Genomic DNA, 14,113 nt, shown 5'->3' on the forward strand with positions numbered 1-14,113 from the left:
GAGACCATGACCATGACCTGAGTTCCAAAGTCAAGAGTAAGATGCTAACCCATTGTACCACCCAGGCACTCTATTTCCTCCTTTGTATTTTCAAAAGAAGAAAACAAGAATCACATAATTAACATGTTTGAGGATCTTAAAATCCTGAAGTAGGTCACAGATGATGATTGAAACCAAAGCGTTTGATGAAATACTGTGTAGTGGGATCTTCAAGCACGGGGGTCAAGAGAGAATTCTGGAGATACTCTATGGTACCAGAGAGTAGGTTTATTGCAGTAGCATAGGGACAGGACCTGTGGGTAGAAGGAGCTGCAGGTCAGCCCCATGAAGCTGGTGGTTATGTGCGCAGTGTTCAAGGGGGGAGGGTAGGTGCACAGAGTATTAGATCACAAGTGTTTGTTCATATTTGTAGGTGTAAAACTACTTTTGTAAGATTTCTCCGATGTTATTGTTCAATTCGATATTAATATTGGTGAGATGTACAGGGAGTCAAGAGACCCTTTAAGAATGTAGCAAGCAGGGGTGCATGGGTGGCTCAGTGGGTTAAGCCTCTGCCTTGGGCTCAGGTCATGATCCTGGAGTTCCGGGATTGAGTCCTGCATCAGGCTCCCTGGTTGGCAGGGAGTCTGCTTCTCCCTCTGACCCTCCTTTTTCTCATGTTCTCTCTCTCTCGTTCTCTCAAATAAAAAATAAAATCTTTAAAAAAAAAGAACATAGCAATTAGTATATTTTTTATTTTTAGCAGAACTAGGAAGCCTGTGGGTCAGCTTTGTGAGTTAAAAGTAAATGTTTTTCTGCTTGTATCCCTCATCATACTACCCATGTAAACAATAGATTTTTTTTTTTTTAAGATTTTATTTATTTACTTGAGTAAGAGACAGTGAGAGAGAGCATGAATGAGGAGAAGGTCAGAGAGAGAAGCAGACTCCCCATGGAGCTGAGAGTCCGATGCGGGACTCGATCCTGGGACTCCAGGATCATGACCTGAGCCGAAGGCAGTCGTCCAACCAACTGAGCCAAAGATTTTTGGGATTTATTTATTTGACAGAGAGGGAGAGAGATCACAAGCAGGCAGAGAGGCAGTCAGAGAGAGGGAAGCAGGCTCTCTGCTGACAGAGTTCACAATGTGGGGCTCAATCCGAGGACCCTGAGATCATGACCTGAGACGAAGACAGAGGCCCAACCCTCTGAGCCACACAGGTGCCCCAATAATAGCTGTTTTATCTGTATCATTCTCTGTGTTTGTGTTGATACTGGGAATAAAAGACAGAGGCAGCATCATGTGAGCACATGTAAGTCTCATGTGAATGAAAATGGTTCTTGAGTTAATCACTGTGAGGTTTTCTGCTCTACCACCTTTTTTTTTTTTAAAGATTTTATTTATTTATTTGACAGAGAGAGATCACAAGCAAGCAGAGAGGGAGGCTGAGGGAGAGGGGGAAGCAGGCTTCCCGCTGAGCAGAGAGCCCGATGTGGGGCTGAATCCCAGGACCCTGAGATCAGGACCAGAGCCGAAGGCAGAGGCTTAACCCACTGAGCCACCCAGGCGCCCTTAGTCCTTAACCTTCTATTGCGTGGTTTCTGTTTTCACCACAGGAGCCTCTCTCCATGGGGTGTTTTGGCTAAAGTAAAGGGTAAGGGGAAAAGAAGAGGTTAACTCAAATGTGGAATAAAGTTTGGTGGGTACAGTGAGATAAGCAGTGATGGTCAGGTGTTGGGGTCTAGCTGGTGACATTAACTCCTCTTTCAACTTAGGGACCATTGTGAACTCTGTCAATGGCCTCTTGGTGACTGTGGTATTTATTACAGGGACAGCTGACCTTCAGGGATGTGGCCATAGAATTCTCCAAGGAGGAGTGGGGACGCCTGACCCACACTCAGCGGCAACTGTACAGGGATGTGATGTTGGAGAACTACGGACACCTGCTCTTCTTGGGTGAGAATGACTCCTTCCAGTTTTCCCAGACTACACTCAGGGTTTCATTCTCCTTTGAAGACTGTCTCTTGAATTATTCCTCTTTGCATAACTGGAGATCAGATCACTGCACTAAGGAACACAAGTAAGGATTGGTAGGTGTAGACAAAAATCCTCCTGACCTTAGCCTCCCCTTCCTTCAGGTAACAACATTTCTATAGATGAGCGGCTGTTGAATGCCTAATGTGGCATAAAATGGTACCGCCTGCATTTAAACTCCAATTTTCACTCCTTATTATTGTATTGGCAGTACTAGGAAGCACAAGTTAGGATGTGACTCTTTGAAAGTCCTTAATGTTCTACAGGGGCTGCTGGTTAACAGTGTTTGGTAAATCATCTTTTAGAATTCTGCAATGTTCTCTCTTCTCTGCTGATGCAGTGTGGATTGAAAGACTCTCCAGCAATAAGTATATTCGATTTCTCTGTTAAACAGGTCTCACTGTGTCAAAGCCTGATTTGGTCTCCTTTTTGGAGCAAAAGAAGGACCCTTGGGATGTGAAGAGAAAGAAGACAGTGGTCTTTGATCCAGGTAGGTGGGAATGGATGAAGCAGATGACAGAGGTGAAGTCCAAGTCTGAAGGAGGAAGGTAAACCTTCAAATGTGGTTCTGGTAGCTCTGCTTGAATGAAAATCAGGTGAAGAAGCCCCATTTTGTCTCTGTCTCTCCCAGAGGGACATCTGTGAGCCAACATCATCATGCTTTTATTTTCTCTAAGGATTCTGCTTCAGCTCCAGTGATGGTCCATCCTGTCCACAGGGAGGACCAGGAGACTCTCCTTGGACTGGGAGGGTCTCCATAATCTGAGAGCTCTTCATTGCTTTGAGGGTGTTGGGAAAGTCTCCCTTTTTCTGAGGGTCTCTGTGCTAAGTCTCTTCTAAGTTCTGTTTTGCTTCGTGTGAGAAAGTGTGCCCGCATTGTGGTGGGCATACTTGGGATTGGTGCAGAAAGACCCGGAACGCTGGAGATAGACCCACATAGTTTCTGGTTTATGCTTTCCAATGTTATGGAGGCTTTAATCTAAACATATAAAATTGAGACTCCATAAATTCATCAGGTAACAAAACACTTCCCTAAAATGAGAGAATATAATCCTTTATTTCACTTAAAACATTCATTCTTCGGGGCAGCTTGGTGGCTCAGTGAGTTAAACCTCTGTCTTCAGCTCAGGTCATGGTCTCAGGGTCCTGGGATTGAGCCCCACATTGGGCTCTCCTGAAGGAGCCTGCTTCCTCCCCGCTCCCACCCCCCTGTCTGTCTCTCTGCCTACTTGTCATCTCTGTTAAATAAAATCTTTAAAAAAAAAAAAAGAACATTCACAACTGAGTTGTTATAATATTGGCATTAATTTCAACATCTATTTATTGTTGAATTTATATTCTCTTTGCATGAGAAGCACATTTGGTGACTCAAAAACAATTTGTTTTTAAAGATTTTATTTATTTATTTGACAGAGATCACAAGTAGGCAGAGAGGCAGGCAGAGAGAGAAAGGAAGGGAAGCAGGCTTCCTGCTGAGCAGAGAGCCCCACGTGGGGCTCGATCCCAGGACCCTGAGACCATGACCTGAGCCGAAGGCAGAGGCTCTACCCACTGAGCCACCCAGGCGCCCCTCAAAAGCAATTTTCACATTTTTTTAAAAAGATTTATTTAATAATTTGACAGATAGAGATCACAAGTAGGCAGAGAAGCAGGCAGAGTGGCGGGGTGGGAGAGGGGGGAAGCAGGCTCCCTGCTGAACAGAGAGCCTGATGTGGGGCCTGATCCTAGGACCTTGGGATCATGAAGATCCCGGAGCTGAAGGCAGAGGCTTTAACCCACTGAGCCACCCGGTGCCCCAATTTTTACATTTTTTATACCTCTGTATCTTGTCTAGGTGTTATATTTTGTCCTAACTGTGGTGTTACTCCAGTGATATGCTTTGACACTGTTCTCGTTAACTTTTCTGTCTTCTGTATGTATTTTCATTCCTGTTACCTTAGAGATTCCTTAAAACATCTTAAAGTTACATAGCAAACCATTTTGAACCAAAGTCAGTTTTATAGGAAAGTTTTCTACTTAAAGCTCTCCACCCCTGAACCTACTTTATGTTACTACTATCAGAAATTCTTGTCTTTTATGTTGTGTAGTTAATTAGGTCGATTTATGATTTTTAATGCTTTTGTTTAAGAACTTCTATAGCAGAAATACAGGTGACCCGTGGTACCTCATTACAGCAGTACAGGTTTCCAGAATTGTGTAAATATTTATATTAGCAGGAGTTTTATGTTGTCATGTGCTTTCAGTTGCTCTTTTGAATCCTTTTATTTCAAGCAGAAGGACTTCCTTTCACCTTTCTTGGGACAGCTCTGCTGGTAAATCAGAGGGTCTTTTGCTTGGCATAGCCTTCATTTGCAGAGTCAGGCACAGCAGTTCTGCCAGGTTGATTGTTCTTGGTGTGGATTGTTTACTCTGCGTGTACTTGAATACATGATCGCACTCCGCTTTTCCTGTAAGTTCTGCTGAAAATTCCAGTTATACTCTCATAGCAGCTCTTTTTCATAGAAGGTGAGTTATTTTGTCACGCTGTTTTAAAATTCCCTTTTCACCTCAGATTTTTTTTTTTTAAGGGTTTTGTTTATTTATTTTCACAGAGAGAGCACGCACAAGCAGGGAAAGTGGCAGGCAAGGGAGAGGAGAAACGGGCTCCCTACTGAGCAGGGAGCCCTCTGTGGGGCTTGATAGCAGGACCCCAGGATCATGACGTGAGCTGAAGGCAGACTCTTAACCAACTAAGCCACCCAGGTGCCCCTCACCTCTGAGTTTTGATAGGTTTATTTATTTATTTTAATTTTTTATTTGACAGAGAGATCACAAGTAGACTGGGGGGCCGGACGGGGGGGGGGGGGGAGGAAGCAGACTCCCTGCTGAGCAGAGATTTGTGGCTCCATCCCAGGAAGCTGGGATCATGACCTGAGCTGAAGGCAGAGGCTTAACCCACTGAGCCACCCAGGCGCCCCAGTTTGTCTGATTCTTTCTTCCACTTGAGCAAGTCTGTGGGTGACCCACTGGTGTGTTTTTACCTTCAGGCATCGTGTTCTTTAGCTCCCTGTTCCTGCTTTGCTGATTGTTACACTTCGTCTCTTTGAGTTTACATTTTGGTCATGACCCGTTTTCTGATCTCACTGAGTTTCATATCTGTTTTCTCTTCCTTTCTCCATGCGTGTCTTTATGATGATTAGTTCTTTGTCATGCAAGTAGGAGTTCTTCATTAATGGAGGGTCCGTTTGTGGGACTACTTTTGTTTGATGTGGCAAAGCCTTTGACTACTATTCAAAAATTACCAACATAAGGCAACACATACTGGTGAGAAGGTCGATAAAGGTAAAAAAAGAAAAAAATGTGGCAAAGCCTTTAGGCAGAATCACAACTTTCTAAGCATCAGAGAGTGCATGATGACAGAAACCCTATAAATGTAAAAAATGTGGCAAAGCTTTTATTTCATAATCCAGACTCTTCAACATGAGATCATACATCCTGTGGAGATACTGTAAAATGTCCAGAATGTAGACAGAGTCTTCACAATGAACTTAATCTTCCTCAACCTCAGAGGAAGCATATAGGATAGAAATGCCAGAAATGTAATGATGGATGAAAATCCTGTTTTAGTATATACTTCAGAAAAAAGTCTTAGTGAAGGGAAAAAAAAACCATAAAAGACATGAGCAGTTAGTGAACTATGTAATGGAATGACATTTATATAAAATCAGAAAAGTCACAGCAGAAAGCAGTAAGTTAGTCTCATTTTCCAGACATGATTCTAAATTAGGGTATTTATTATAGAAAAGAATCCAAAATTCAAAGAGTTAAATCAATAACATTTTAGCTTTGGACAATGCAGACTTTCAGGGTGTCAACTCTAACACAATTGACAATCTGCTTTTCACTCTTGGGTCTCCAAACATCCAGTCACACCTAGCTTTCCATAGAAAGAGCCCATTGTTGACCAGAACCCTTACCTAAAACAAATGGTCCATATTCCCTGTATTTTATATGCTATTCTTATAGTAAGGTAGGCTTAAGAAGAGTCAATATTAAGGAAATCATAACAGAAAACATTTTTAGACTACTGCACAATAGGTATCAACAAAATCTATGTGTAACTAGACCCAGGCCCTTCAAACCCATGTTACTCTATTGCGAGCTGGATCTGTTAATATGCCTCAAAGGATCAAGGGATGATCATTGTCTGGGGAGGGATAATAGTGTGTCTCTTCCTTTTCTTTTGACCACATTTGAGATTTTTCACATGGAAAATACTATTTTACTCTTAAGTCATCTCATGCTGTGCCTTTTTGCTTGTATATATGCAGAGTGATTTTATCGTTGCTGCCTCAGAGACACGAGGGGCTCTTGTATAATGGGGAATTCGCTCGTGCCACTTTGCTCTCAAGGTTAAGGAGGCTCTGGTGGATAGTGAATGAGGAAAGTTACATGGAGATGCCGTTTGTGGTTGATGTGTAAGAGTAATATAAATCATGGTGAAGTAAGTGTTCAGGGAGTCATTATTTACATTAAAGTAAAACAAAGAGGTGTGCCTGGGTGGCTTAGCTAATGATCCATCTCTATTTCAACTCAGGTCATGATCTTGGGGTTTGGAAGAGTCCCACGTTGGGCTCAAGCTCAGAGTCTGCTAGGGATTCTCTCTCCCTCTCCTTCTGGCCCTCCCCTGTGGTGCTCTTACATGCTCTTTCTCTAAATAAATGGATAAATAATTTTTTTTAAATGTTTGATTCATTTGTCAGAGAGAGAGAACAAGCAGGGGGAGCAACAGGCAGGAGAAGCAGTCTCCCAGTGGAGCAAGGATCCAGATTTGGGACTTGATCCAGGGTGCTAGGATCATAACCTGAGCTAACTCAGACATTAACCAACTGAGCCACCCAGACATCCTATGATTAGTGTTGTGTTTTTTTAACCATTTGTAAAAATGTTCTCTTATCAATGGAACAAGATGGGATTGGGAGGGAGACAAACCATAAGTGACTCTTAATCTCACAAAACAAACTGAGGGTTGCTGGGGGGAGGGGGGTTGGGAGAAGGGGGTGGGATTATGGACATTGGGGAGGGTATGTGCTTTGGTGAGTGCTGTGAAGTGTGTAAACCTGGTGATTCACAGACCTGTACCCCTGGGGATAAAAATATATGTTTATAAAAAATAAAAAATTAAAAAAAATTAAGGAAAAAAACATGTTCTCTTATGCCAAAACCACAGTAACACAATCCATTATGTTTTTCTAATAACATTAATTATCTTACAGTTTTGCTCAGAAATGTATTAAACAACATCTTCTGTGGTTTGAGTAGTGACTGAAATTTTCTATTGTTTAAGACTTTGTTTGTAAGTAATCTCTGTAATCAACATGGAGCGTAACCTTAAAAGAGTCACCTGCACTACCATGTGAACCATCTGGCTGCTCTTTGAATGATCATTCCTGTATTCCCATAGCAGAATGCCTTCTCAGGGCTTGGTGATAGCAGTAATCTACTTGTCATGGACAGTAGCTGGAGTCTTGGCAAACTGAGAGCTGTTTTTACCATTATCTCACTGGGCGTGGGTTAACTTCTACAGAATTTACTGCCAAACATGAGTTTAGTCAACTCATTGGTCATTGTCTTTAAAGGAGTTCCACCAAGAGTGATGGCTTTTGGGTGAAGAGATTTCTTTCATGATTTTGGATGTAGACTTCTTTAGTATTTTTAGAGTGGCCAGGAGTGTGTCCATTGTAGTACACTGTGGGTCTCAAGTGTCTTCTAGACTATTAAGATTAGCCCTATGTATGGTGCCTGCAAGGAGCTAAAGTGAAGACTTCCAAGTACACGACCTTTTCATTTTCCAACATATGTCACTCCCAAATGAGCAGCAAAACATGCTGAAGGAAAACCCATTTGGGGAACCATCGTGGATATCAGAAGAAAATTATACATTTGCTCTACTCAGCATTGTTACTATTCCTTGAAATCATGTTGTGAGCTCATGGTCCACCCCAATGGTTCCTTGATTTTCATCCAGTACAGGCACAAGCAGTGGGTCGAGTGTATTCATAAGATCAGCATTTTCCAGATCTTCACCTAAGTTCATAGCCACCCAAAGTATTTTTCTTCTTCTGTTTCACTTGACTCAATCTCCTGCATCTTTTATGTCTACATTGCTGCTGTTAATATTCTCCATTGACGGTTCCTGGAACACCTCTGCCCTAATTCCTATGTGTTTCCCAATCATTAGCCCTTTTACTGTCATGGGCCATGATTCTATTATATGCAGGGCTTACTCTTCCTCGGTAAGAAACATAAAATCCTCTCATCTTTTCAGATCCATGTAAATTGTATGCTTTTGTGCAATTTCTTCACCCCTCTCTCTTAGATGCTCACTACGGAAATTTAAGGCAGATTCTCACAGGTATTGGGATCTCTTTACCTGTTCAAATGCAAGACCTACGGAGACATTGAGAAGAGAACATAACTGCTCACACGATTCTTCTGTATTGTATCGTGCAGATCATAGTCTTCAACAGGGTTTCAGTGATGCAGAATGGATAGATTTTCTTTCAGATCCTGTGTCAGATTCAGAAGTGTTTGACGACGAGGTAGTGTATACATAGGAAAATTAGGCAGGAGTCAAGCCAGGGTCAAACTGAGTAGGGGATTTTGTTGGGAGATGATTCTCTGTGGGTTTATGTTTCTCCATGTTTTGTGGGTGGAGGCGTTGAAAGTTTTTCTTGTCTTTCTTTCCATTGATGTTTGTGTATTAAAATCTTCGGAATATAGTGGTAGTATCTTGCTCTTGGATAAAGCACAGATTTGTTCACTGTACAGGAAAATAGAGCTCCTTCCATGGCAAAGTTCAGGTAGATAGGCTAGATATTCCTTTAATATATTGGGGTTTCTGGGGTGCCTCAGTGGCTCAGTTGGTTAAAGCCTCTGCCTTCGGCTCATGTCATAAGCCCAGGTCCCTGGGATTGAGCCCCACATCAGGTTCCCTGATCAGTGGAGAGCCTGCATCTCTCTCTCCCTCTGCCTACCACTCTGCCTACTTGTGTTCTCTATCTCTCTGTCAAATAAATAAATAAAAACTTTTAAAAAAAGAGAGAGAAGAAAAGAACAAAAACCAGATACAGATATGCCTAAGCATGTGTCACTTAAAGTGCTTTTTTATTTTATTTATTTATTTATTTATTTATTTTTTTGACACAGAGAGAGATCACAAGTAGGCAGAGAGGCAGGCTGAAAGGAAGAGGGAAGCAGGCTCTCTTCCGAGCAGAGAGCCTGATGCGGGGCTCAATCCCAGGACCCTGAGATCATGACTTGAGCCAAAGGCAGAGGCTTAACCCACTGAGCTACCCAGGCGCCCCACTTAAACTACTTTTTAGAAGTTGCATATAAAGGAAAGCTAACCTACTCTGCACATTAGGGTAATCCTATGTATTCATGGGAGGATATAAACTTAGGAAAGTGAATTTATCTGTAACACAATGGTAGAGAAAGGAGAGGACATGGGAGAGAGGTGAGAGCTCCAGCAGGAACCCAGCATTCAGAAATGAATCCTGGAGTCCTCACAGGCTGAGCAGCCCAGAAGACACATGAAGAGCAGTCATTTCTGTGTGAGCTTCTTTAGTTGTTTCCTGCAGTGTTCTCTCTCTCATGTCTCACCATTAAAGTGTATGTAATAATGGCCACATGGCTCATTAAGGCTTCTCTCCATAAGTGGATTCTTTGGGGAATGCTGGAAAGCGCAGTGGATTTTTATGTCCATGCTCATATTAGACAATGTCAGATTTTAGGAGGAAACTTGAGTTAAAAACAGAGCTCCTGTACCATGAACAGTGGGAAATAGTAAGGTAACGGAAAACTTGATAGTTTTGAAGGCGGTAGATTGACTGGAGTCCTGGTTACGAAATCCAGCATTGTAACCAGAAGCAGATTGTACCTGCTTTATTTGTCAAAGAGGGAACTATTTCCAAGAAGATGTTTGACATGGTGGCAGGAAGAAGGAAAGGAAAAGGTGGTTCAGAAGAGAGGCTGATGAAGTTTACCATAGAGGGGTAGAATTAGCATGATCAGTGAACCAGCCCTGCAAGAAATGTTAAAGCAGAATCTTTAGTACAGATAAGATAGCAAAAGTGATACAGACAAGAGAGCATCAGAGAATATCTCCAGAAACAGTGACAAAACAAGGAATAATATGGCAATAAACACATTTCTCTCAATAATTACTTTGGAGTGTACAGTATATTTTCTTTCAGTCAAGACACGTAGGGCATCTGAATGGCTTTTTTAAAAAAGACCCATCTATATGCTGCGTACAGAAGCCTCATTTTTGTTTTATTTTTAAGATTCACTTACTTGAGAGAAAGCATAAGCAGAGTGAGGGGCTGAGGGAGAGGGACAAGCAGACTCCATGCTGAGTGGGGAACCCAGTGGAGGGTTCGATCCCAGGATCCAAGATCATGACCTCAGCTGAAGTTAGATGCTAAAGTGACTAAACCACTCAGGCACCCCTGTAAGAGACTAACTTTAAACCTAAAGACACCTGCAGATTGAAAGAGAGGGGCTGAAATGGATGTCAAAAGAAAGCCAGAGTAACAATACTTATATCGGACAAAATATAGACATTTTGGGGGGCGCCTGGGTGGCTGAGTGGGTTGATCCTCTGCCTTCAGCTCAGGTTCTCAGGGTCCTCGGATCAAGCCCTGCATCTCAGCAGGGAGCCTACTTCCCCCTCTCTCTCTGCCTGTGTGTCTCTGCCTACTTGTGCTCTCTCTGTCAAATAAATAAATAAAATCCTAAAAAAAAAAATAGACATTTTTGTTCTTGTATTGTCATCATCCTGCTTTGGTACCAGGATAATGTTGGCCTCATGGCATGATTTTTACTGTGTTCCCTCCATTCTGCTATTTCTAAGAGTCTTTATTTATTTATTTATTGGTATTGGAATTGATCAATAAAGGCATGTAGACTTGGACTTTTCTGTACTGGGAATATCTTTATTCCAAATTCAACTCTTATTTTTGTATTTGGTCTAAGAAGACTTGCTATTTCTTAGGTTCAAGGTTCGTATTTCAAACTTGGTAACTTTTACATTTGTAGGAATTATCCTTTTTCCCCTAATTTGTCTGAGTTGTTAGTATACAATTGTTCTTAGTAGTCTGTTACCACAGTATATATTTCTGTGGTTAAGTGTTGTATAATTTTCTTTTCCATTTCTCATTTTCATTTTTGAGTCATCTCTCCTTTTTTTTCTTAAGTAATGTTAAAGTATTGCCAGTTTCGTTTGTTGTTTGGTAAAACTGGGCTTTGCTTTCAATGTTACTGTTTTTTTCTGGTGTCTTTATTTCTGATTTCACTTTGGTATTTCCTCCTCCTGACTTTCAGCTAAGTTTTTTTGTTGTTGTTGTTTTCTATTTACCTGTGGTGTAATGTTAAGAAAAAAAGTTGGGACACCTGAGTGGCTCAGTTGGTTAAGCGGCTGCCTTTGGCTCAGGTCACGATCCTGGCATTCTGGGATCAAGTCCCACATCGGGCTCCTTGCTCAGCAGGGAGCCTGCTTCTCCCTCTGCCTCTGCCTGCAATTCTGTCTGCCTGTGCTCACTCTCCCTCTCTCCAACAAATAAATAAAATCTTAAAAAAAAAAAGTTGAGGGGTACCTGGGTTGCTCAATTAATGAAGCTTTTGCCTTTGGCTCAGGTCATGATCCCAAAAGCAGGCACTTCACTGACTGAGCCATCTGGGCATCCCAATTTAAAAAAACATTATTATTGGGACGCCTGGGTGGCTCAGTTGGTTAAGCAGCTGTCTTCGGCTCGGGTCATGATCCCAGTGTCCTGGGATCGAGTCCCATATCGGGCTCCTTGCTCTGCAGGGAGCCTGCTTCTCCGTCTGACTCTGCCTTCCACTCTGTCTGCCTGTGCTCGCTCTCGCTTGCTCTCTCTGACAAATAAATAAAATCTTTAAAAAAAAAAACATTATTATTTACTTGAGAGAAAGATTGAGATCTCCCAAATGGAGAGGGGCTGTAGGAGAGAGAAAGAATCTCAGACTCCCCACTAGCATGGAGCCCAATGTGAGCTCCATCCCAGGACCCCAAGATCATGACCTGAGCTGAAATCAAGAGTTAGATGCTTAACCAACTGAACCACCCAGGTGCTCCTAATCATTGCCATTTTTGAAACCCATTCTGTAAATGTACAGTCTCAAATTGATACTATTCCATATGAATTCACACTTGATAATGTTGTAAAATGGTAAATTGTGCTTTTGATTCAATTTATTTGTTTTAAAGATTTTATTTATTTATTTGACAGAAATCACAAGTAGGCAGAGAGGCAGGCGGGAGGCCGGGGGTGGGGCGGAGAAAGGAGGCTCCCTGCTGAGCAGAGAGCCTGATGCGGGGCTCAATCCCAGGACCCTGGGATCATGACCTGAGCTGAAGGCAGAGGCTTTAACCCACTGAGCCACCCAGGCATCTCATGATTCAGATTATTTTATTGTCAACTTTCAAGGAATCTTCTCACAGGTGGTAGTTTGTAGGCCTTACATGTAGCATCTCTCCTTTGGGTTTGATAACATGTTAATGCTGGTGTCACAGAGAGTGTTTTCATGGTACTTATAAATGATTGAGGAGATTTGAACTAGTTTCTCGTTATATATTTGTAGGAATATTTGTAGGAATTCTGCAGTGAACTCTTATGGCACAGGACTTCTCTTTGTTAGGCATTATTTTAAATGGCTTTTTCAATCTACTGAGTAGTTGTAGATCAGTGAAGAGTTTTAAAAATATTTCTTCATGATGGAGTCCAGGTTGATTATATGGTTTTTGGTATTTACACTCATTTATTGGTATCTATTTCTTGGCATATAATTAGTGTCATTGCCTCATAATTACTTGTATTTCTGTGGTATCAGTTACACTATGTCTGTTTTACTTCTTCCAATTTTAGTTGGTCTTCTCTTTCATTCTTACTTGAATGGTCTGTCAGTTTTGATTTTTTTTTTTCTGAAAACCCATCCTGTTGTTATTTTCCGATTTTTTGCTAAATCCTATTTGTTAATTTCTGTGTCATGTTTAAATTTCATTTCTTCCACTGGGTGCCAGGATGGCTCAGTCAATTAAGCATTTGACTTCAGCTGAGGTCATGATCTCAGGGTTCTGGGATTCAATGTTGTGTCAGGCTTCCTGCTCGGAGGGAATCACTTGACCCTCTCCTTTTGGCCCTTAACTCACTCATGCTCTCTCTCTCGCTCTCTCTCTAATAAGTCTTTGAAAATATTCCTTCCTTCTGCTGATTTTGGGTTCATATAATGGTACTTTTCATGAGGAGAGGAGAGGAGAGTGATTTGTGTTAGACCCTGACAATACTATAGAATTTTCTATGAAGTTGTGTGGTCAGTATGTTGTGTGCAAGTTTATGTGTCCACGGAGGAACAAAGTCCTGATGCTTCCTTCTCAGCCATCTTGCTGACATTCTCTGATTGATTTTATGGTTGCTATATTAGACATCCTCAGTATATTCATCTGAAAGTAGTAAGTGGAATGACTTTACTTTTCTGTTTTTTTCAATATCTTTCAGCTGTATCTTCACAGGGCACCCTGAGCTTCCTGCCAAAGCCATGCAAAGAAGCTTCATTTCAAGATGTGTCAATGGGCCAATATAAACATAATGTCCTTGATAAGTTACATTTGATGATAGACTGGGATAATGATCATAAAGGACATATCCAAATTGAGACTACTGCCCATAATGAGAATCTCATTGTCCATAATGGTGAAAGATACAAAATATTTTGTAAAACCTTCCTTTTTAAGTCCATTAGTTCTGCAAAACAGGGTGTTTCTGTAAGCAGCAGCTCCAATCCAATACTCAAACGTACATATTTATGGATGGAGAATGTGGAACATTTGGAAAGTTACCTAGCCTGTGCTGAACATAATGATTTGAACAATTCTGAAAATAGGATTGGATTGACCATTCATTCAAATATTTCTAAACTTCAGAGATTTCAACATGCAGAAACAACTGCTAAGTGGGATCCATTTGAGAGGTCCTTCACTAAAGACTCTACCCTTCCAAATTCCCAGAGCATTTTCAAAGGAGAGGGAATTGCTCA

The 14,113-nt window shown here is 41.6% G+C and overlaps 2 protein-coding genes across 2 annotated transcripts in view; one reads left to right on the forward strand and one right to left on the reverse strand.

Moving 5' to 3' along the window:
* LOC132005470 (zinc finger protein 665-like) overlaps window positions 1–14,113 on the reverse strand; it is a 612,263-nt gene that overhangs the window by 325,855 nt on the left and 272,295 nt on the right.
* The window catches only part of LOC132005777 (zinc finger protein 28 homolog), a 96,934-nt gene that overhangs the window by 42,163 nt on the left and 40,658 nt on the right, over window positions 1–14,113 (forward strand). Inside the window, exons 3-4 of the mRNA XM_059383320.1 lie at window positions 1,810–1,936; window positions 2,409–2,504. Coding sequence (XP_059239303.1) covers window positions 1,810–1,936; window positions 2,409–2,504 — 223 coding nt within the window. The remainder of the gene's footprint in view (window positions 1–1,809; window positions 1,937–2,408; window positions 2,505–14,113) is intronic.

The sequence above is a fragment of the Mustela nigripes genome, chromosome 17, assembly GCF_022355385.1.
Source record: "Mustela nigripes isolate SB6536 chromosome 17, MUSNIG.SB6536, whole genome shotgun sequence".
In the NCBI taxonomy this organism is placed as follows: Eukaryota; Metazoa; Chordata; class Mammalia; order Carnivora; family Mustelidae; genus Mustela; species Mustela nigripes.